The sequence below is a fragment of the Thalia democratica genome, chromosome 7, assembly GCF_965202585.1.
Source record: "Thalia democratica chromosome 7, ktThaDemo2.hap1.1, whole genome shotgun sequence".
Taxonomy (NCBI): domain Eukaryota; kingdom Metazoa; phylum Chordata; class Thaliacea; order Salpida; family Salpidae; genus Thalia; species Thalia democratica.
Genome location: NC_139171.1, coordinates 65,078,819 through 65,103,223, shown reverse-complemented (window position 1 = coordinate 65,103,223; position 24,405 = coordinate 65,078,819). Strand labels below are relative to the sequence as shown.

The 24,405-nt window shown below is 24.0% G+C and overlaps 1 protein-coding gene across 1 annotated transcript; it reads left to right on the top strand.

The window, feature by feature from the left end:
• The first annotated feature begins 10,634 nt into the window (after positions 1 to 10,634).
• Positions 10,635 to 14,930, top strand: LOC145841719 (uncharacterized). The gene is made up of 5 exons (XM_082949069.1): positions 10,635 to 10,812; positions 12,515 to 12,690; positions 13,736 to 13,999; positions 14,236 to 14,508; positions 14,739 to 14,930. Exons 1-5 carry the CDS (start codon positions 10,635 to 10,637, stop codon positions 14,928 to 14,930), a joined length of 1,083 nt encoding a protein of 360 aa, XP_082805195.1.
• Positions 14,931 to 24,405: the final 9,475 nt, after the last annotated feature.

Below are 24,405 nucleotides of genomic sequence, written 5' to 3'. Positions count from 1 at the left end.
AGTATGCAAGCTTAAGGGTTATGGGAGAATAGGACAAGAATTTTATGGTACTGCAGGGCTGAAGTTACTTTCTTTTCAGATTTTACATTGTTAATAATCTATTAAACTAAATTGACAAGTTATTCTTCAATTCTGATAAAACAGAAGAACTTGTATGTAACTGTGGGAAAATAATTACACTTAATAAACTTTAAGAGTCTATTTTGTACAAACTAACATTTTGGCTATTAGTTTATAAGAGATTGTTTTACTTCTGTAACAGCAGTTTAAGTTACACAACATCAAAAAAAAAGTATAAATTGTCTTGCATCTTGACATGCACAGTAAAATTTCACAATGTTATGTCTTATTAGATGCTTGAAACACTGTGTAAGGCAAAAATATTTCCATAATTCAGGAATAAAATGTACTGTAGTAGTAAAAAATTTCATCATACAAAAATATAAAGATCAATTAATTTAAATAAATTAGCTCAGATCTTATTCACTTTTTGTTGGTGAGACCACATGAGCTACTTTGCTTAGCATTAAAAATTATAATTGTCTTCCTAGTAATTAATTTAAATAGCTCACATTCAAAATTATGTTTATTTATGAAATGAATAACAGAATATTTTTTAGAAGTAGCTCTTAGGTACATTAGCATATAAATGCTAACTTTAAAATCTGCATTTTTAATGCTTTAAGATGTATAAAATGAAAAAGGGCAGGCAATGGCCCAAAGATGTATATTGAATTCTTCAAAATTGTTGAAAAAGACTCCAATCCACCTGCAGTAGGTAAGATCTATGACGTTGAAGAGCTCAATCCACCTCAATGACAATGCATAATAATCAAAGTATAATATTAATAGTAATATCAACAATTAAATTTGTAGCTTTGACAACAAATTGGAATTTGACATGGATACCCAGTTTATAATTGGACCTTCATTTTGTTTGACTTTGTCGTATTGTGTTTAAATTTTTGAATTTTGTTACACAATAATATTTATATATTTCAAATTCATCAAAAAAAATTCTTGAAATATGATTGTAACACATAATACATATGATTTTGATAATTGCATAAGTTTACAAAAAAGCTAAAACTATAACCAGTATTACTAACTAAATTTTTGTTTTACTGTTATTTGCAATAAAATATATTAGATGAGTGGAAAATATAACATTTCAAATATGACATTTCAACTTTACTTATAAATTGTAAATTTGAGTAAAACCTTATGAAGTTTAACTATTTAAAGACACCAGTCATATGTGCTTGAAAATAGTAAAACAATTAATATTTAATTCTGTCAAAATGGGTTTCAGTTGCTTAATATATTATATTTCTTACTTTTTAATCATGACCTCAATAATATTTTACCAGAAATAGAATTTAATTTCAGTTATTTTAATTTCTACTGTGTTAAACTTTTTTAGACATTTTTTAGTAAAATTATTAAAAACATAAAAATACTTTATCACAGATTTTAAATGTGTTTAAATATTTCTGGAAAAAAGTCTTTGAAGATCATTATGATAACAATTTAATTTCAAATTAGAAAACAATTCTAAACATTTTGAACTTTTATTGATGAACAAAAACTTTAATTTTTATAACAGCAATAAGTTTCATACATATTTTGACTTACAATGACTGTGATCCAAAACATTAATATCCATGTGTGTGGTAAGTGGACTTTGATTCCTTCAATCTATGGCAGACTAACTTATTTCATTTTAAAGAGTAATTGAAAGAATTTTAACCTCTGAACCTTAATGCTGCCAAAAAAATTAATTCTCGATATACAAACTGGTGTTTTTATAAAGTTCTTCTAGAAAATTCTGGTTTGAATTTTTTTTCACTTAACAAAACGTTAATGATATGCTACCATAAGCTAGTAACAACGATTAGTTTCTATAACTATTTTAAACGAGATTGAAATTTTAAGAACTGTAGTAAATTACAAAAAATTGAGATTTTTTTATGAAAACATTATTTAAATCGACCGAAACAAAGTATTTTGTTGAAACTTAAAGCATATTACCAATGGTAGAACATTTTTCACAGTCTTTGAAGACCTTGCTCAGATCTAAAAAAAGAAAAAAAAAAGTGAAGTTTGTTTAAAATATTTTTGAAAATAGTTTAGAGTTAACTTTTAAATAAACCTAAATAATATAACTGTTAGAACATCAAATCAATTCAAACATGTAGAAATTAACTTAACGATTATAATCGTTTTGGGTATATTAAAAATAACATTAATTTTATTTCCCATAAATTAATGTTTTCAGACCAACTTTAAACTAAAACTGAATATTTTGTTTCATTATTTTAATAATTATAAGTAATTTAATTAAGTAGTTACTAAATTTATATAAAGTGTTAAAATACTACCTTATAACATTAAAAAAGCATGTTATATTGATTTTATTTTCTTTAAAATGGTTATAAGAAACCAAAATAACACTAAAAATCTAGCATACTTTTAAAAATAATAAACTCGATACGAAACATCCGTAACACTTTAACTAGTAAAAAAGTATCTTAAAGCTATAGTTTTAGAATAATCACTAAAATAGTTTAAAAGATTATTATACATTTTTTACCACGTATTACACAAAACAGCTAATTATATTACATATTTTAAAATCATATAGTAGAAAGTATTATTTTAATTATGTTTTCATTTTATTATCTTTATGACAAAAAGTTGAACAGATTTTAGAAAAAAAGTTATGATCTTTTTCTTTACAGAGTTAGAATATGCCCTAAAAACTTTTCTGTTTTGTTAAAAAGTGTGTAAACTCTATTTATAACATTTGTTTGACTATTAATATTTTAATATTTTGTTTTCCAAACAATGTTTCACTCAAAAGTATAGATCATCAGTTAATAATAAAGTTTTATCTAAATAGAATGTTTGACTTCTTATTCAAATAAATAGTTTAAATTATAAATTCAATTTATTGTTGTTCTGACAAGACGTTAAAAGGTATCCAGTCCAGGAGGTGAAACGAACTCGAAATCTGAAAGGTTGTTTTGTTCACCAAGTCTTAAGAGAAAATATTTAATATTTTGAGCGTATTTGTTGTCGTTTAATAAACTAATAAAAATATACCTGTTTGACCGAAATTAAAAAAAAATTAAAGCAAAACATTTTTTTACCAAAAATAACATAAAAATTAAAATAGCAAAAGATTAAAACTTTTTGTAAAACTAAGCTAAGTCTATAGTTAGTTCTTCAATAAATAGCCTGTTCTTTTTTAATATAAAATGTTTGAGCTTTATTACTAAGGCTTAGAAATTTCAACAACTTACAAGTTAAATTTCAAAAAACAAATTCTTAAGTTTATAATTTTTCAATAAGTTAAATACCATGAAGATATATTTTCTATAGTAAATAAATAAAATAATATACTTCCAATAAAAGTTTGCTTCTTAGACATTTTTTTTTTACCTCCTTACTTTGATTTTAGTTGTTTCCTTTACTGATGTTTAATTTTTAATTAAAAATTACTTAACACTAATACTCTAGAAGTTTTAATATTTTTTTAAACTTCTTGATAAAAAGTATGTTCCTGGACATGACATTAAACTGTTTTGGTGTATGACTCGATAACCGAAAGGTTTTTTTTTTGTGCACCAGGTCGTTGGTCCAAACTTTTTGAGCGTTATTTTGTCGTTCAATAAAAAATATACGAATTATCTATTATTTAGAATGTAAAAACTTATTTTGATGTAATTTTTAATTTTTTATATTATTTGTATAAATAAAAAACACTTTATTTTACAACTATACAAAAATAAAATAACATTTGTAATTTAAAGATTTGAAATAGCTTTTGAATTTTTTTTACTTGTAGAAATATTTATTACTTTCCAAAGTCTTCGAAACTTTTGTTTAAGTTTTCGATAAACAAACAAAACTAATATCTGATAGTTTTATTTCAGTCTGTTACAAAAATAAATCTAAACATTTATTATGATTTACATAATTTTGAGGAAGTGAGCAAAATTAGCTTATTAAATAATTCTATATATTATTGACGTATTTTTTTAATTGAAAAAACATTATTAGTAGTAGCAGATATAGCTGTAAATACTTAACATTTTTTCAAATATTTTTGAAAGTTACAACAAATTCTCTAATTTTGTTAAATTTGAAGTATTTTTAATTTATTTTATAAGTGATTTATTTATTTTTTAATCAGTAATTTCTTTTACTTTAAGGTACATACATAAATTTAGTAAGTATTTTTAAAGTACCAAAAAATAAAGAATTCTTTTAATAATTTAAATCAATTAATAAATGAAAAGTTAATGACATTTTTCTATATTTATGATGAAAACAAGTTTAAAAAAGTATAATTTTTTTAAATATTATTTTGTTAACAGAGAGTATTGATAGTATCATTAGCATTTTTTATGTTTATTCTTTCAAGATTTTTGTAATTTTACTAAAGCAATATACCATTACAAAATCCTTTAGAAAAAATTCCTTCTAAACATTTTTTTATATATGAATTCGACAGAAAAATTTTAAGAATTAGAAAACGGATTTAGCAGTTTTAAAATAAGAACTATAAATTTTTAAAGTTGAATATATCAAACTAAAAATAAAAAAAATTTGAGTTTGTAGCGTTATAGAATGAAATAGATGTTAAAACAACAACAAATAAATCAATTTAAACAGTATGCAGTATGCACTAAATTGTAAATGTTTATGTGTTATAGTAATTAAGTATAATTTTTTAAATGTAGGTATACTTACATTTTATAACTAAAACATAACTGTATTTCAAATTAGAAGTGTAAATTGTAAAACCAATTAATTAGTTTTTTTTTTTTCAATTTTAATAGTCTACTTTTTGTAATAACATTAGGTTGCTAGTTTTCTTTAAGCAGTAACTATAAATGTTGTTATTGAGTTGTACAGTTGAAGTTAATTTGTTTCTTTTTTGTAAGAAACAAAGTTTTACAGTTATTTTGAAAAGATATTGTAAATCTTTGTTTGTTTTTGAATGTTTATTTATTAATGAAAGTAAGTCATATGACTTATGTGCTTTAAATTGCTTTAAAACTACTTATATTTACTTAAAGAAAGTAAAAGTTTCATAACTGTATTTAAAACAGCTTTAAAATTATAACTTTATGACTATAATTATAAAAAGTATTACTTGAATAGAAAATTAGTTTTGTAATAATCATAATTTTTAATAGGTCATAACTGTAAAAATATGTTAATATAAAGCAGTTTGTAAAGGCTATATTAGAAGGTAGTAGAAGTTCATATATTTAAAAATAATACTTATGTCATTATTTAAAATTCAAGCAAGTGTAGACTAGTTTTTAAAACACTTTTTTTCTTTTTGTTTGAGCTGTAGAAATCTAAAATATTGTTAAATCATTGATGTTTAATTTTTAAATGAAGTAGTTTAGTTAAAATGTTGACTGAACTTTAAGTGTTAGATTGAATTTGGTAGTTGTGCATATATACGTTATATAAAAAATAATTTAGTTTAAAACTAAATAAGTTATTCAAATTTTCGTTAAATTAAAAAAAAATTAATGCTAAAATTATATTCTTGAACGTCCGAGTTTAGAAAAAAAAAATGGTAAAAAGTTGTTTGTATACTAAAATGTTATTCCTTCCGAAATTTAAACTAAACGACACAGTGACTGAAGAAAATTAATTTATACAAAGAAACTAAACAACGCTTTGAAGTCTAAACTTTATTTACTTGATTGTTTTTATATACTTCTAACACTAAAAGTTGTTAGTTGTTTTAAAAAATCTACTTAAAATTTTTTTATAGAAAAAATGTTCTTTTATAGTTATTTAGTTTCTTTTTCTAAGTTATGTATATAAAATGTATATCAAAATTCGAAAGAAAAAAAAAAGACATAGAGTATTAAAACTAGAATATTAGTATTAATTGTGCAAACAATCGAATATTAACTGTAAATTAAATTAGGTAAGTTATACTACTAAGTACTATTTAAGATATTTTAATAAAACTCATACTTTTAAATAAGTACTCATATAAAGCTATAATATTTGTAAAAGTGTTTCTCATTTTAAAAATTTAATTTGTAAAAGATTTGCATCATAAGACCAAGTGTATTCAGTTTATGTAGTCAGAAATTCTTTATAAAAACAATTGATTTACGAAATTATTTTTCTTCGACAATAAGTTTTATCATGGCTCGCAAATATTTTAGCATAGTATTTGTGTTAACACTAAACAAATAGCAATAAAATGGTAAAATTATGAGCGCTAAATAAAAAAGTATTCTAAATACTTACTTTAACAGTTTAAGGACTGTTTGGTTTAGGCTTAACTTTGTTAAAATGACATTTTTTTGTTTTAAGCCTAAACAGCACTAAACATTTATATCATATACTGTTTCAAAATTTTTAGCTTCATTTTAATTGTTTTAGTTCTAATTTTAGTTTAACTTTCATTAGAATTTAACGAAAAAGGTTCGAATAAGCTAGTTTGTATTTAAAGCTTGACAAACACCTTACATATATTAATAACACCGATTAACACTAAAACTATTATATTGGTTTATATTGTTTTTAGGTTTATTATAGAAGCGGATATTAAACACGTAATTAACCTACGTCATAGTATGTGTTAGATAAGAAGCTACATGTATCAGTTTGTAAATAAACAATCAAGTTTCTGTTTGGTATAACAAAACAGTTTATTTTGAACTAGATTGTAAGATTAGTAGTGCGTAAGCGACAAATTAGTCTGTATACAGAAAAATTAAAGTTTGTTTTTAACAAAAAATTATTTTAGTTACTTGCAAATTACTTTAAGAGTTTTGCACATGTTTATTACTTTTCTATTGCTAACTTTATTGAATTAAATATTAGTAGTTTTTTATTACTACTTATGTCCTGTTTAGAAAATACAGTTGTTAAGTTTTCGATTAAGTAGTATATCCCACTTATCAAAATTAATATTTATTATCTTGCAGATCTTAAATATTGTTCTATTGTTGTTATTTTTGAAGGATTTGTTATAAAATATGTAAGTATTTATCTTTTTTGAAATAATTTTCACTTACTTATTATGTTATAAATGTTTTTAGAGTGGTAAACGTACTTAAACATTTAATTTAAAACATTTTATAATACTTTTTAGTTGTTATTGAAACTTAAGCTTAATTTTTGCTAGTTTAGTTTTTTGAACTTTTATTTAGCACTTAAACATTTTATTTTAAGATCCTTATATTTTATGCTTAACTTTCTATAGTATATCTAGTTGTTTTATTTTATCAAATACATTACAGAAGACAATTTGTGACAAACTTATAAATTAAAAAATAAAATTTGAAAGCTTTTATTAGTCTGCTTTTGTAAATACATTCATATTTCTAAAAGAAAAAAAAAATTGTATAACTACTTACTTTTTTATATAGTACTCAAAATAAGACCTTCAAATAGTAATTTTGCAATATAGAAAATTTTTATGACAGTAAACTATATTGTTAGTATTTTTAAGTATTGTAGTAACAGCTAACCGGTCATTTTACAACCAAAATGGTACTTTAAATAAATTTTTACTTATCTATCAGTACAAGTTGAAATTTTTTTGAAGTTAATAGAACATAAAATTCAAAATAAAATGTTTAAAAGCACTTTTTTTTCAACATAGTACTATATGCTTGGGAGAATAAACTAAAGTTATTAAGTATTTTAAGATCAAAAATTATAAACTAATTATTGTAACTTAATTCTAAATAGTTTACCTTTGACTCATATAAACTATATGTTAATTATTAAAACAAATTAGTGAGATAAAAAAAAGTAATTTGGACTGAATAAAACTTATTAGAGTTTCAGAAAAAAAACTACTCATTTAATATTTCGTATAAGTTCTATACTTTAATAAAAATAATTAATTTTTAAGTAACATCTAAGACAAATATACATATATTATGAAAATTGAATTTCAATAGACTTCTATTTTAAGCATAAAGTGATAAAAACAATAATAATTATTAAAACATTTAATGAGTTTTAATAAAGTGGTAGAGTCTTTCTTGATAAATAAAATGGTTCTGTTTTACAATAATAATGTACATATATGTTTATTTATTAACTTGTTTTTTAGCATTTAAACTTATAAGAAAAGATCTTTAAACCAAAAAAGCTTCAATTTAATACTTGAGAAACTAAAACATATTTTTTGTATATACATACACTTTATACACAGGTAGATACATATTGGTATACATACGACATATACAATGAACCTTTAAACTTTTTTGATTTTTCTAAACTAGAGATAATAAAAGACTACAAATTGACACTTTTAGCTTTATATTATAAAATAAATAATTGTTACTCAGTATAAAATTAATTATTTTTTAATACAAATTAAGAAAAGTGAAGAATTAATTTTTCGAGTAAAAAGCTTTAAGAAAACAACGGTCCATCTTGGAGCGAATTTGTTTAATGTAGAAAATATTTAAAAAGTATTTTAATAGAAGTTTTGTAAAAACAATGCATTTTATCAATGTTAAATTCAAGGCAAACTATAAGTACATTAACTTTACAATACAATTTACAATGAGTTTCAAGTATAAAATGTTTAAGTTATACAAAAACAAGTAGTTAACTAATTAGCTATTAAATTCTTATACAGCAAAAATAATTATTTTTCTTTAACTTTTGATTTATGTTTTTTTTAATAAAAGTAGTTCTGTTTAATTTTTGATTTAATGTTTATTTGTTTTTTTATGTATTACTAGTTTTTGACATACCGTTTTGATTATTTTAGTATATATCTTGTTTTTATCTAAAACAAAGTTAACATTATGGTAGACGAAACAATGTCATTTAACTGATAAAGTTTAGATTTCTAATAACAGTAAAAAAGGTTGTAGCAAAAAATATAATTTCTAGATAATGTGTTGTATAAACTATTAAAATTTTAAGGTTATTAGCTTAAAAAATCCTTAATTTTTTAGAATTCCCTTTATCTAAAATAAATCAAAATTGTTTTACAAATAGATTAAGTAGTTTGTTTTAGTCTGATTGTTATGTTTGTTTTTTACAAAACATTTCTTTTTTTTTTTTTATTATTTCAGCTTTTTACATAAAACAAATAAGTTACAGTTTAACTAGTTTTAAATTAAGTAACATCATAGTTATATGTTAATTAACAGGTTTAAAAAATTATTGATGTTTTTATTCCTAAAAGAAATAAAAATGTATCTACATAAGAAAAAATAAGAAGCAATCTAATGTAGATTCTAAACTAGCTTATTTATAAACTTAAAAAAAAAATAACGTAGTTAAACATGGCTTTATTATATATATACATAAATCAACTATCTATTATTACGTAATACCTAATTTTGTATAATTTTATTACAAGTTTGCTTTTCATTGAATAAAACTTGGCTGAGGACGCGTATTAAACGCAGAAACAGCTGTACCAAGCAAAAGTTTATTTTGTGTATGTTATTTCTATATATATATATATATATATATATATTATAAAATATGTTTAAATTTTAAAAGATCGAAAACGATAATATTAAAGACGAAATTACAAAGAGTAAAAAGTTTGTTTGTACACATAATATATACACGCACATCGTAATATATTAAATCAATCAGGATTATACAGGTGTTAGTAATTAATTTCTGTTTTTGTAAATAAAATTTAGTTTGTCGTTTAGTCGTTGTGTTATGCGTATTAAAAAAAATGTTTGCACTAATCATTTCATTGAAGTATTGTTTTTGTTGCTTTTTTTTTTGTGTATTGTTTAAGTTTAGTTAAAATTTTTGTGTATGAGTTTTTTTTAATAAAAAGGTTAATTAAATTATTTTTCTTTTATTGTTTATACAAAAAAAAAGTGCTTAAGTAATCATGAATACGACAAATTTTTGTTCTAAAAGATTTTTTTTTGTTTTGATAGAAACGACTGGTTTTAAACAATTAATTTAAAGTTAAAATAAATAAAAGTTTATCAACTACTAATGTTAATTTTCGTTTTATTTTCAAATTATCCAAAATATATTTCTTTTAAACACATCTTTAATTTTAACGTTTTTAAGCTATACTAAATCTAGTGATAAAAACTCTTGGTAAAATAATCAATTTTTTTATTCATGTTTGTAAAGTTTTATAACTGACTAAAAAAACATATGATTTTCTTTTAAATTTTAGTTTAATCATTACACTGTTTTATTTTTAAATTTCAAAGTTTACGAACATTGAAAAATATTCAATACTTAGCCTGCATGTTTTTCCTATTAAACGAAAAAGAGTGTTTGCTAAACTCTTCAAGATTTCTTCAAGAAAAAAAGTATTTGAGAGATCTAAGAAAAAAGATAAAAAAAAATTATTTTGCTTAAAATCAGATGGAATTTAATTTTTTTTCAGAGTCTTGAGAGTAAGCGAAGTAAATTATAAAGACTTTGACTTTGAAAAGTTTTAATTAAAAATACTTTAAACTAAAAAAGCTAACGAGTTAAAAAATAAATAATGAATAATTTAAGACTGTTAAAGACTTTAACTTTTTAAACACTTTATAATTATTTCATAAATTTAAGTTTTGCTTTAAGCTTTTTGTTTAAGTTTTTAAATATTACTTGACTTTATTGCAGAAAAGTAAAATATGAATTGTTATTACTACCTCTTCACGTTTGCGTTCGTTCAAGTTGTTACGTCACAGCAGTTACGTCATCAACAACCTGGTTGTGACGTGACAGTAAACTCGGTGATGATGGACGTCTACCACAAGTACAAGGACAACCGCGACTATGACGTCATAAAAAGTTTCAAACCTAAGCAGGGTTAGTATTATAAAAAGTGTTTTTAAAATGATATTTGCTTGAAATTTTATGTTATAACTTTGATTAAAAAAAACAACTTTACACAAGATTTATTGTAAAAATAGAAAAAGAACGAAATATAGACAAAATGTAAAAGATGAAAAATAATTAAGTAAACAATCTCTTAACTCTAGAAAATATTAATACTAAGAACTGGTCTGTTTTATATTCAAGAAGAAAATTTTAAATATATAAAACGTTAAAAATTTGTTAAAGAATACTTTCATGGTAAAACCAACTAATTGGCTTAATAATCAGAAGACGGTACCTGGGTCAATTTTACAAAATCAAAGCAAAATCCTTTTTAAAAACAATCTTATTCAGACAAAAGATCAACTACTAGCTACTTAAGTTAAATCGGATTTATTTCGAAAATCACCTGTCCAAAATTTTAAAGTCCTTTCCGCTCTTTCGAACAAATCCCGATTAAAAAGGATCAAATAAAAAGTTTCAGAAACTGAAAAGAACGTCTCAAACTGTTTATTAAACCCAAGCTAATCGCCTTACAAAGCGAAATCGAGTTAAAAGTTGCTCGGCAACCAAGAGATGAAAGTCACGTGACTTTACACGGTTCGGTGATTTCATCGCTTCTTTTGTTTACGCAGCTTTAAACGCGCACCTGTTAACATGCTGTAAGTCACCTGTTGCTTAGCAACGTTCGTCCCCGGCAACCACTTTCACCTGACAGCTGTTTCTGCGTTGCCTGGCAACAGATGGTTGCATTGCAGCGGGTTTGCGGCAATCTGAGTGAAAATAGAAGATTTTCGATGCAAACTCCATGCTTTTTAAGTTAAAATTGTTAAACTAACAAACTTTGTCGCGGTGTATTTTAAAACCTAAACATTCAAAACTTTGATTATTTTTAGCTTCAAGATTTGTAAGTACTTTGAGGTAGTAAATATCTAAATTGAAACCAATAAAACTACTTTTTGACTTGCTTTTTGTATTTTTTATGGGAACTTGTTTTCAAAAGCTGCATATTATTTTGTTTAAAATCACTAAAAAATGATACAAGCGTTTTCAAAAGATATTTTGATGCTTATCTTTAGTTATTTTAACCTTTCATTATTTTATCTAGAGTGCAGAAATTAAAAAGCAAAATTTGCCAAGTGCTTAAAAATAAAAAGTACTTCAGTTAAAACAACTTTATGCAAACATTGGAAGCAATAGTAATTTATCAAATAACTTCAAGTTTAGTTTTAAGTTGTTTGTTTTTGAAATGTCTAAGTTTATTTCAGATTGAAAAAAGTCAAGTCGAAATTTACTAAAAATAACACTCTAGGTTGGATTAAAATTAATTCTAAAACCGACAAGTATTCTGTCAATAAAAATTTAAACTTTTTTTTAAAAATTGGGCAGAAAACTTTAAATCAGAAAATACGGGCAAGCATATCATTACCAAACAATCTTATAAAAAAAAATTATACTAGTTCTATTGTGTACAAAATATCTGTTTACATTTAAACAATCAGTAAAAACTATATTATGATAACGTACAAAGAAATTCTTTTTTCCTTAGGTCATGAAAAAACTATTTAGTTTCTAAAGATATTGCGAAAATGAAAACTAAAACATAAACATTTTTAATAGTATGAAAAAACTTACTTAAAATTTGATTAATTAAAAAAACAAATAAAGTATTTTAATAAAATAAATTTTACAGTTACAGCGCGAGTGAAATCAGATGAAACAGTGAAACTGCACATATTCGATATCCAGGATCAAGATACCGAGGTTTCCATGGCAGATGTCAGGTTTATTGGGTGTCAGGGGGAAAACCCTAAGTTGATACAAGTCGGATTGTTCAAGAAGAAGTTTAGCAAGAAACTGAAGAAAGTTGTTAGTTTTATTATATAAGTTTTAATAAAAATACGAGAAAATAAATGCTAGGTTTCATTATATAGTTAGTTTCCATTTAGAATGTATTTTTCTAAGGCGTTTACAAAAGTTACAAAAATTACATAAAATAAAAAAAAAGATCAGAAATAACTTATCTTGTTATTTTTTTAGTTTTAGATTAAAACTCAGAAAGTTCTTTAGGTAATATATTTTCAATGACCTTATTGCTTAGAATAGTAGATTTTTATCAAATTAAAGTTCAAATTTTTTTCTTCTCACAACCCCGATATTCATTAAAGCTTATTTTTCTTAAATTTTCAGAAAAGCAAACAAGGCGAACAGATGTTTAAACAAAAATTTATTTTCTTATTACGAGCGGGCATTAAACAAATAAACAGCCGATAAGAAAATATTTGCTCAGGCAAAGAAAACAAATAAAACAGAAATTCGCGTAGTAATTTTCAGCTAAAATAATAATCGTTGTTTGTGATGAAAACACAATTTAACTTGGATTTACAAAACTTTCCGCTCCAGTGATTTTCTTCTTTGAAGTTTTCGTACAGCTTTGATTTTAATAATTCTCACATCCTGTATGGTGATCAGAATCGTAGCTTAAAAAAAAATTGTTACTTGTGTTAGAATTTAATTTTTGTTACAGTCATAAAACTGAAGTATAAAAGTTATAATTGTTTTCAGAAACGTATTATACAAGAAAAAAAATATTTTGAGTGGTTTGAAAACATTTTGATACAGTTAGTAAGAGAAAAAAATAATATTTTTTTTTACCTTTTATTCTTTTCAATAAAAGTGGTTTTATTTCTGTCATTTATCACGTAAAAGTATATACACACTAAATATAAGTTCACATAAAAATCAAATTCAAACAAAGTGGATATGTTTTTGGATTTATAAAAAGTGTTTTATACAGATGAAGATTTTCCACAAATAATATTTACCTTATAAGTTTATTTATTTCAAAACTAATATATATAAACTTTGTCAATAAGGTTTATTTATTTGTAAACTAAAAAGCTTTTACCTTCAGATATACAAGAAAGTGTCAACCGAACAAGCCGCCGAGACCAACTCCAAGTACAACATCCAATCGAAAACCGCCAAATCCGTCCTCTCCAAGTCCAAATACTCTCTCGTGATTGGTCAGAACCTCCCCAAAAAGTTCACGGTGGACGAGGAGGTTGAACTGGATGGGGACTTCCCTGTTTTGGTCGTCTACGGCAACGAGCTGAACACTGACAACCACCTGGAGATGAAGAACAAGCTGGCGTTGGAAGTTCAACGTCATGAACAAGTTAATTAAAAATAAAAAACTTTTAATAAATGTCCAAAAATTATTTACAATAATAATTTTTATCTAACAACAAAATAATTGTATGAAACTATTAAGAAATTTTAAGTATATCAGTTTTAATTAATTCAAAACGTTAAACAAATTGCAAACAAGTTTTTCCAACTACAATTTATATTCTGTTGTTGTTACAATAAAATAAAAGCTTTAAACATAATTTATTTTTTTCTTAACAACAGTCAACCCGCTCAAGGAGATCGGCTCAAGAGGACGTGGAAAAAGTCGAGAAGAAGAAGCGAAGGAGGAAGCACCGCAACAGGAGGAAGAACAACAAAGAAGTCAACAGTGACGTCGCAGTGCTGAGTGAAACTGCTGATAGTGACGTCACAGTTCATCAGGGATGCGGGCTGAAGAGCAAGATGGTCAGCTTCAACGAGATCGGATGGGATCAGTGGATAGTGGCTCCCACAGGGTACAAGATGTCCTACTGCGAGGGATCATGTCAATTCGGGGTTTGTTTATATAAAATCTAATCTTTTAATTGAGAATATTTTAAAACATTAATATTAATATAATTAATATTATAAAATTATTTAAATTTTTAAGCAAAAATTTTTCTGTTGTTGCGATTTTTTTTTAATAACCGACATAAGCTCGTTACATTAAACAACTGAAATATTTTTTTAAACTCTCTAAAAATTACTTAGATAAAGTAAAATAAATTGAATTTTTATTTTTACAGACAACAACGTCGGTGATGACGAACCATGCCATCATCCAATCGCTGTTCAGCAACGTCGTCAGGGGAATTCCCCAGCCGTGCTGCACCGCTGACGTCATGGAAACGATGACGTTGTTGCTACTGGATACCGACGGAAACGTGAGTCTGAGGTCGTATCCGGACATCAACACTACGTCATGCAAGTGCAGGTGAGGAGATTGTGACGTCATAATTGAATGGAGGTTGACGTAAGAAAGGGGAGGAGTTGATTGGCGCCAAAAATTATTTCTGTATTTTTTACGTGATTTTCTAAACGATTCTTTTTTCTGAATTGTTTTTTTTTCAAAGGCTAAAAATATTCAGATGTTTTTTTTAATAAATTGTGCTTAAAAAAATTTGCCTAAAGGTGTTTTTCAGGTTTCTTTTTGGTAACAACTTTTTTTCAAAGTTTTATTGTTTTAAAAAAATTTCGGGTTTTTCTTAATAGTTTCTGAATGATATGTTTTATTGTGTTAATTTTTTTCTTAAACCTTTGAATGTGTCTAAAATTTATTCAGAACCTGTTTTTTGTTGATCTGTGTTATAATTTCTGACCCGGTTACATGAAACATTTTTTTCTTCTTAATTTTTCCATGTATTTTATTTTTCTTATAAAATTAAAGTCTGTTTTTATGCTTACAGAGACTTTAAGTTTCTGAATTTTCTCATATTTAATGATTTAAATTTCTGAAGGCTTTTAAAAAATAAATTTGTTTAAAAAGTGGTACAAATACTGTGTGTTATTGTGGTTATTTTTTGTTCTACAGTGCTTTTTTATTGTGAATAAACACATTCATTAAAAAAAACATGATTTTCAGTATATTAATAAAGGATTCAATAACTACAAGAAAATAAGCTTTTCCTCAAAATGTATTAGAATATTAGTAGAACTAGTAAAATTCAATTCATAACATTAGAATTCAGCAGCTTAATAACCTAATAAAGCATCATATTTAAAAAGTTTTTGTAAAAATACTAAATAAAGTTGTTAGGTTTGTTTATTGCTAAGTAGTATAAGTATACTTAAACTCAAACTTTAAAAAGGTTTTATTTTAACTTTAAATACGTTTATTAAACAAATTTTTAAAGAATATTGTTTAAATAAGTGAAATAATTAACTACATACATGAAAAACAAAGCTGATATATATTACTTTAAGTCAAAAAATTTTACTGGTATTTCTTAGAAAAAGTATAACTTAATTTGTAAGCATCAAAAATTCTATGTTTTTTTTAGTTTTTGTTTTTAGTTCACACAAAACATTATTGAAATGTTGCAAACTTGAAGCATTAAAAACTTATTTAGGATTCGATAATCTTGATAAATTAAGAAATGATGAAAGGATTTAAAAGCAATTTAAATTAACGATTTGTCAAGTTTTTTGAAACCTTTTTGTTTTACATTTAACTTAACTCATTCATATTGGTTTGAAATGAAAGGAGCATTAAGATTTAATCTTTTGTTACTATTGTACTGTCAGTTCAAGCAAACGATTTGATAGGATAACAATTAACAAGTACAGCAAAATTTCCTTGTTTAACAGTTTTTTACTGTAAAGTTATGTTTTATAAAAAAAACGATAACTTATAAGAATATTTTTAGCTAACTTTTAATACAATTATCTATTGGTTAAAAGTTTTAATTTTAAAATAATCTCGTATATAAAACTAAATTTTATGTAAAGAGCTGAGTATTTAGTTATGGCAGTCTTGTAATGTAACTTATGAGTAAAAATATAAATAAAAATAGTTTCAATAGGTTATTAAAGCATTTATTGTTTAGTAGAAACATACAAAACGGTTTAATATTTTAAAATTACAAACAAAGAAAGTCTTAATACGTTTGATATGTCAAACTAATTTAATTATATATATAACAATTTCAAAAACTTTATAATCAAAACATCTTATGAATAACTATTAATGTATAGCTTTAGCTAGTATATTCGAAAATAAACACTATTCTTTTATGACTTTTATTCTAGACATAAAAATGTATTTTAGTATTATAATCTAATTAGATTTAGTAGTTAGTCATTATCAAACAAAAACTATAAGTTTACTGTTTTATAGATGACAATCAAAATAGTTTAATACTTTATAAATGTAACTATTGTTTGCTAAATTAAAGTTGTTTATTTATTTTTTAATTGTTTCAAAAGTTTTACTGTCAAAACATCTTAGACTTAATATTTCTATATAGCACTATTTAATTTTATATAGAAATAATTGCTGTTATTTTATGATCTTTTGTTGTAGATATAAAAAAGTATTTTTGTTATTATTTTTTTATTTTATGATTTAACTAGTACTACAATAAGACAAAAATAAAAGTTTTCTTGAAGTAAGACTAAAGTTTTACTTTGAAAATTAATACAAAGATATGATTACATAAATAATAAACACTTTAAGTAATTATCTATTTCTAAAATTTTCACATTTCTATAAGGAAAAGGTATATAAATACTAAAAATAAATTATACATTACAAAAAGTAAAACCTAATTTTAAAAAGCAAACACAGTTTGAAATTTTTGTTTATTTGAATACTATAAAAAAGTAAAAAGAAAAGTTTTTAAGAGAAAAGCTTAGTTTTACTCAAAATCAAAGTTTTTTATACGTACAAAAGTGAATACTTAGTAATGTATGTATATAAATTTTTTGAAATTTAGTTATATACGATGTATTGCAATAAAAAAAACTTTAAAATAACAAATCTTTGTTAGTTTGAACACATATTTATTTTATTAAATTATTTTTTAATGCACATTTAATTATTTAACTCTTCATTTCCTTTCGAGGTATATACTAACTGAATAAAGTTGGTGTTTGGTTAAACAGCTGTAGAAAATTTAAAATATGTGTTAAAATAATTTAATATGTATAAACATGTGCTCACATTTATCACATGCTTACATATATATATATATAATACTTCGATGTAGGTCTATATAATCAATCATTTTAACTGAATAGGAAACATTTAACACGTCTCTAACAGCTGTACAACTTTAATTTCCGAATTATTTCGAAATCTACACGTTTTTTCAAAGCTTAAAATTAAAGTTTAAAAGTTTAAGTCTGTTTTGATTCATAAAGCTGTGTACACAATGTATAAAATATATTATAAAAATTTGGTTCTTCAGCGAAATTTTAGTAGTGTTCAATAATATTTTTAACAGTCAAATAATTTTTAGCGATAAAAATATTTTAATTTTCAGTCAACGTTTACATACAAACTTTTTACAACATAACCATAAATCTTTATAATTGTCAAATAAAGCCCATAAAAAAATGTTTATCATAGTTTTATAAATTTACTAACGTTTATTATAACAGTTCTTTATAAAACTAAACTTATACACATTAACAAATTTCGAGTTTACAAAAATTTTAAATCTTTAAATTATGTTTGGAACTTTTTAAAAAGTATTCCGTTTTAAATAGTCGTGTATTTTTTTCAAATAAAGAAATCTAGATAAAAAAAAAACACTCTGAGGTAAAGAAACTAATATTTTTCGAAAAAGTAAAACTTAACAAAAGCTTCAAGTATTCATAACTTTGTAAGCACCTTTAAAATCTTTTTAAAAAGGAAGTAGGGGTTAATAAAGGTCAAGGCATTAAACTGATTTTATCTTTAAATCAAGATGCTCTCAGAAAAGGCTTATAATTTAATCAATGTTACATCTTTATTTTTATTATTTATGCTGCGATTATCGTATCATTGCTTAAAATAATTTTTTTTTATAAAAATTTATATGAACAAGAAAAATGTTGGCAAAATTTTATTTTTTCTACCAAATTTAAAGCTTTTTGTATTATTGTTATTAAGTTCATCTCTGAAAAAGTAACTTTAGTTACTTTTTAACGTGCTAATAAATTATTTTGACTTTTGTGCACACTGTTTTTTATTTTAATTAATGTACAACAAACTTTTGTATGAAAATTCACCATCTGGTATTAAACACGAGCACATGTTAGAATTAAATCTACAACGTTATTAAATATTTATACTTTTTCATAAACATGTGATTTAAGTTTATGGTACCAGTAAACAAATTATAAAATTTTGGAGTAAGGAAAATTCTTTGCTGAAGGCAATAATTTTAAGTTTAAGATGTTTTTTAATAATATTAATATTTTTTTTTGTTTTAAAAAATATTAAAAATAAACCTCTTACGATCAATGTCTTAGAAATAGAAAAAAAAACTTTATGATTTACTTACTTTTTTCTTTTATACCTGTTTTGCTTTTAAAAAATTAAGGAAATAAAAATAAGGATTTCATTGAATACTGAAAGTATACAATTATAAAACAAAAAATATTTCAACCAGCTTCTGAATGTTTCACTATTAAAGTGAAATTTATTATGCAGGTGCTTAGTTGAAACTTTAGTAAAACTGAATGATTGTTAGTATCAAATTTAAGAAAATAAACAACACAAAATACGACTTTAAAAAACAAAAAATCTAATTTTCTCTGATTTTTTATTTAAATTATTGTTTATACTTTTTGAGGCTTATCTGAGACTTTTGGTTTGTAACTTATATTTCAAATAGTTTAAAACTTTTGTTTGTAAGTATGTTACTACAAACTGTTAAATAATATATTAACTTAATACTCTTTAAAATAACAAGTTGTATTGTTGCACCACTTTTAGAAAATAAATTGCTCCATAGTCAGTTATTAGGCTTATAATTACAGTTTTAATGGCAATAATTTCAGTTAGGTTAGTTTTTTTAATAAGCAAAAATTCATTAAAATATAAAAATGAACTAAAGTAATGCTTATTTATGTATCTAAAATTTTCAATTTTTTTTGATTTGTGTTATGGAGGAACTTAAAACTAATAAAACTTTAATCGCAGAAAGTTTCGTTTTATTTGATAAAATTTTTACTTAGAAAGTTAAAATATTTTTTGAAGTTTCGTTACTGTTATATTTTGATAGTAAAGTATAAATTTATTGTTTGAATAACTAGTTAAATTTGACAAAGTAAAACTTTGTTGTAGAAGTTTTTTTTTTTTTCAATAAACTTTTATAACAATTATTGTAATGTATCTTTTCAAAGTATCTTTAAGTATTTACATTTTAAAGATTGCCTTAGTAATTTTTTAAGCTTTGTATTTTAAACTTATTAAAAAATAATTAGGCTTAATAAGAATTAGTGTAAACTGTTAAACTAAAGTTCAAAAATCCTTTTGGCGCTTTTAAAAGTTTTATCAATAAACTAAGGTACACAATAAAGTAAACTTTCTACGTTTTTGATAGCATAACACGACTATAATTAAACTTTTTGTACTAAATTCATAAAACTAAAAACAAAAGTTTTTAATAACTTTTTATAGTTGCTACCGTTTGAATTCTATTATTAAAAAAAAAAACTGAAACTACAAAAAATTCAAATAAAAATTTTAACACCCAGTAATGTAAAATGACACTCGATAAGTGATAAATAATCAAACTGAACATAAATCTTCATTTCAAACGTGAGAAAGAGATTTAACGTCGAAAATCGAATTACGATCACTTACATTCGAAATCAACTGTGAAAATCTCATTTGTAAGACAATTCATTCGTTAAAAACTCGTTTGTTTCAAAACAGTCTTTTGTAAAGTTTCAAGTTCTGACCAATTTGTGATTTATTAATAGTGAAATTTGAATCGTGTACAGCTAATGCTTTATATCATTGGTAATTTCATATGTATTTTTGCAATTTCCGTAACATTTTAGACTTTATTACAATAAACTATATCTTAACAAAGTAATAGTTAATAAAAATTAACATCCATATGCACTTATATATACTTATAAATACCATAAATAATTTTTTTTCCAAAACCTCATAACTCTTATTATTTTATAATTTTAAACTCACTTCAGAAGTGCTTTTTATAAATATATAAGCTCATTTTTGTTAAAGTAGCAGTTTTCAAAGTAACCATAACCGACAACAAAAAATTTTTCTCTGTTAGAATTTATAATTGTAAATTTACCAAAAATAAGAAAACAAAAGCTAAATAAAGATTGAAAAAAGAATTGTTACGCTTGAGACAAAATATTAGTTTATGCAACATATTTAAAAACAAAAAAAAGGTTTAAAATGTTTAAAATTTTATTTACACCATCTAATATTAATAGAAAAAGTAAACATTATTATAAAAAGTTTTTAAACTAGTTTAAAACGTACCAGTTTTGCATTGAATTTTTTTAAACTAACTTTTCGAAATACCAATCAGTTGATATATTAAAATCAGAAATCAGTTATTTACTTTAGCACAGCTTGGCAATTTATTTTTCACCATGAACAAAATTTCACAAAAGCAGAACAGGTGCCGACTTGATGAATAACTTTGTTACCGTTGTTATGGAAACGTCAAAATACCAGACCAGAAAAACACAAAAAAGCAGAAAAAACTGAAAAGGCAGTCTGTGCTAAATAAAAGAACAAAGAACTGATTATATTTTCCTTGACAGTTTAAACTTTTGGTTATAAATCAAAAAGGACAATCAAACAGTTGTGAGCCAAACATGAGCCCAGGTGTTAAAAAAAATGAACAACTTGCTTGTAGAAATATAATAATAAGTTACTTATTGAGTCTTGTTAGTGTTGTCAAAAACGCGAAAAATTAAAATCAAACTGCGACAAACATGAAACATTTGAACCAAAAATTCATTTTGTTGCATAGTTGGCCATTGTTATCTAACATTACATCGTAAAACCATCAGCACAAGAGCTGAACTTTAAAAGACAGAAAATTTTAATCGAAAACTTTAAAAGACGTGAACTTGTGTGCTGACAAAATTGACAAGCAACAACAAACTAAAAAAATTCAATAAAAAATTCTTTCCAGGCTGCAGGTCCAGCAGCTGGTTGTGTGATAAGGACAAACAAACAACGCGCGCAGGTGTAAGTCGACAATTAACAATTGACAAATTAATAGCTCGATTTCGAACCAGGTGTTTTGAGACGTTTCTCTCGACAATGCGTGGCCATTGTGACGTAATAATGTCGCGGGTTGTTCGACATTCTAGATAGGAAGCTGGGGTATTTTGAAAATCAGTTTTTAATTGCAGCGCCGCTTGTTAACGTTGCAGAAGAATCGAAATTGTTGCAGAAAATTTTAAATTTTACTTCAAAGCGACTCAGACTTTTTACTTCGGCACGATTTTTTGTTTGAAACAGTTTTGTATATTTTTCGCTATAGTTCAGCAGGTGTTGAACCTTTAGAACAGAAAAAACACCAGATTTTAAGCACACCAAAATCACTTTTTGTTGTGTTTCGACACACTGTTTTTGTTGACATTTTAACTTTTAAGAACCTTCAAAAGTACTCTAATCAGAGCACAATAAAAAATAAACTATTAAAAGTTCTCGCAAATTAGCGGTTTTTTAAAAGAAAATTTAAATATTTGTGTACACAAACCAACAGCTGTTCAAGGGATTATTCAAAATGACAAAGGGGTGATTAAAAAACGTTTTCTAATCGAAGCAAACTCATTGTTTGAAGATTCATCACGATTTTGGTGTTCTACCAAGGATGTGGTTTGTAATAATACATAATCGTGCATGCTAATCTATGTGTAGTTTATTGAATAAACAAGCGATTTAACTTTGTCCTCACAATAAATACCAGCTGTTTCGAAAAAAAAAGTTTTAAATGCTGTGAAAAATCGTGTTATAGTTGCTCAAAATATTTATTGTTTGGGCGGCAAAAACGTGTGGACTGTGATTTGAAAAATTTGCAATTACAGGTGTTAAAAAATTTTTTTTTTATATGTTCAAACTGGTCTAACATTTTAACCGTATCTTTTTAAGCGAACTAACATAATTATAACACTTATAGAATTAGAAAAATTATATAGTAAGTTTTATAGAAAAGGAAAAGTTTAGCGCATTTATTTTTGAATTAAAACATATTCAAAGGCAAAAATACTCATAAATACTTTAGTGGTGTCAAAAAAGAGTTTAAATTACAATAATAAAAGTTTTATATATAAATTAAATTATTAAAAAATTTTAAGTTCTGAAAGTTCTAAATTACTTTAATAAAGACTTTGTGTATAAATTATAAATTAAACAGCTTCAAATAAAAACATGAAAAAGCTACAGAAGTTGTAAGAATTATTTTTGATAGAGAGATTTTATAATGAACTTCACTTTTTGTAATTTACTAAAATTGCATGGTTAATAATTTTTTTTTTGACCTATAAATTAAGCGAATTTCTAACTTACACAAATCACAATTGAAAAATTATTTAAACTTAGTTAAACTGAAGCTTAAGTTAAAAACTTTAAAAAGCTTGAAAATAATTACACTCGTATGTCACAGTTTTATTATTTTCCGAAATCTGATTTAAACTAAAATTTATAATTTACTTTTAGTCTACTGAAGTCTACAAAGGAGATTAAGTATTGTTTAATGATTATGTGTCTATATTGTTTAAATATGATTTTTGCACACCAAAATTTATTAACTTTTTTTTTGAGAAAACTGCTTAATTCTTATCGCAAAAGTACAGCTCAATTTCACAAATTCGCCCTGTAAATTCAAACAAAGGCCCACGAAAACATTTCACATAAACAGTTTCAAATGAAAATTTCGCCCCATGTAGTCAAACACATGTCTATTTATATAAACAGGTGGCAAGCGAACCTGTACAAACACGAGAATGTAACACCTGTTTCTTCTGTTTATTCATCTTAAAAATTATCACAACTATCAGCACGTTTCTCGGCTTCCGTACGATACTTACTAGAAACAATTTAGAACTTTCAATAAAATAAGTAACCATGTAGTAACAAATTCAAATTACAAAAATTACAGAAATATTTTAGAAATTAGAAATTCGCTTAATTTATAGGTCAAAAAAAAAAAATTATTAACGATGCAATTTTAGTAAATTACAAAAAGTGAAGTTCATTATAAAATCTCTCTATCAAAAATACTTCTTACAACTTCTGTAGTTTTTTCATGTTTTTATTTGAAGCTGTTTAATTTATAATTTAATTTAAACCAAATTTGTTATTTTTATTATTTTTAAACTAAAACACAACGACTATAGTAAAATATTTAAAGTAAAATACTTTAAAAGTTCAAACTAAAAATAAATTATTTTATAATAAAAGCGTTTATATAAACGAATTTATGAATTGTACAAGTTTAGCTATAAACTTTTTATTTTATATGGTTTTTAAACAAAAACATTTTTTTAAATACCTAAAAACACTTGTTTTAAAAGTTTTTTGTACGTTATTCACATTGCATTTTAAAGAAACTGTTTTGATTTCATCTCTAAAATTAAATACAACCTTTAACTTCTTAAATTGTTTTTATAAAGTATTTTGTTTTATTTACTATAATTGAGTTCATTTAAATATATAAAAAGAAATCATCAAGGTTTTTTTTATTTGTTAAAAATTACTAAGTTATTTCAAATTTTAATGAGGTTTAAATATATAGTAAAGTATGGAAGTACAAAGTATATTGCAGGCAGACATGTTAAAAAGCTCTGCTTTGTTTACTCGAGCGTGAAATTACTAACTTAAAACAAACCAAAGTTTATACGCTTCATTGCTGAATTACCATAGTAATTGTTAGCATTTTAACAAGTCTGATTGCAGGTACTATTTTGTATCTGACTTTTTTT

Coding starts and splice junctions, on each gene's coding strand:
- LOC145841719 (XM_082949069.1), top strand. CDS start 10,635: ATGAATTGTTATTACTACCTCTTCACGTTTGCGTTCGTTCAAGTTGTT. Junction 12,691..13,735: donor GCAAGAAACTGAAGAAAGTT/GTTAGTTTTATT, acceptor TTTTACCTTCAG/ATATACAAGAAAGTGTCAAC. Junction 14,000..14,235: donor AAGTTCAACGTCATGAACAA/GTTAATTAAAAA, acceptor TCTTAACAACAG/TCAACCCGCTCAAGGAGATC.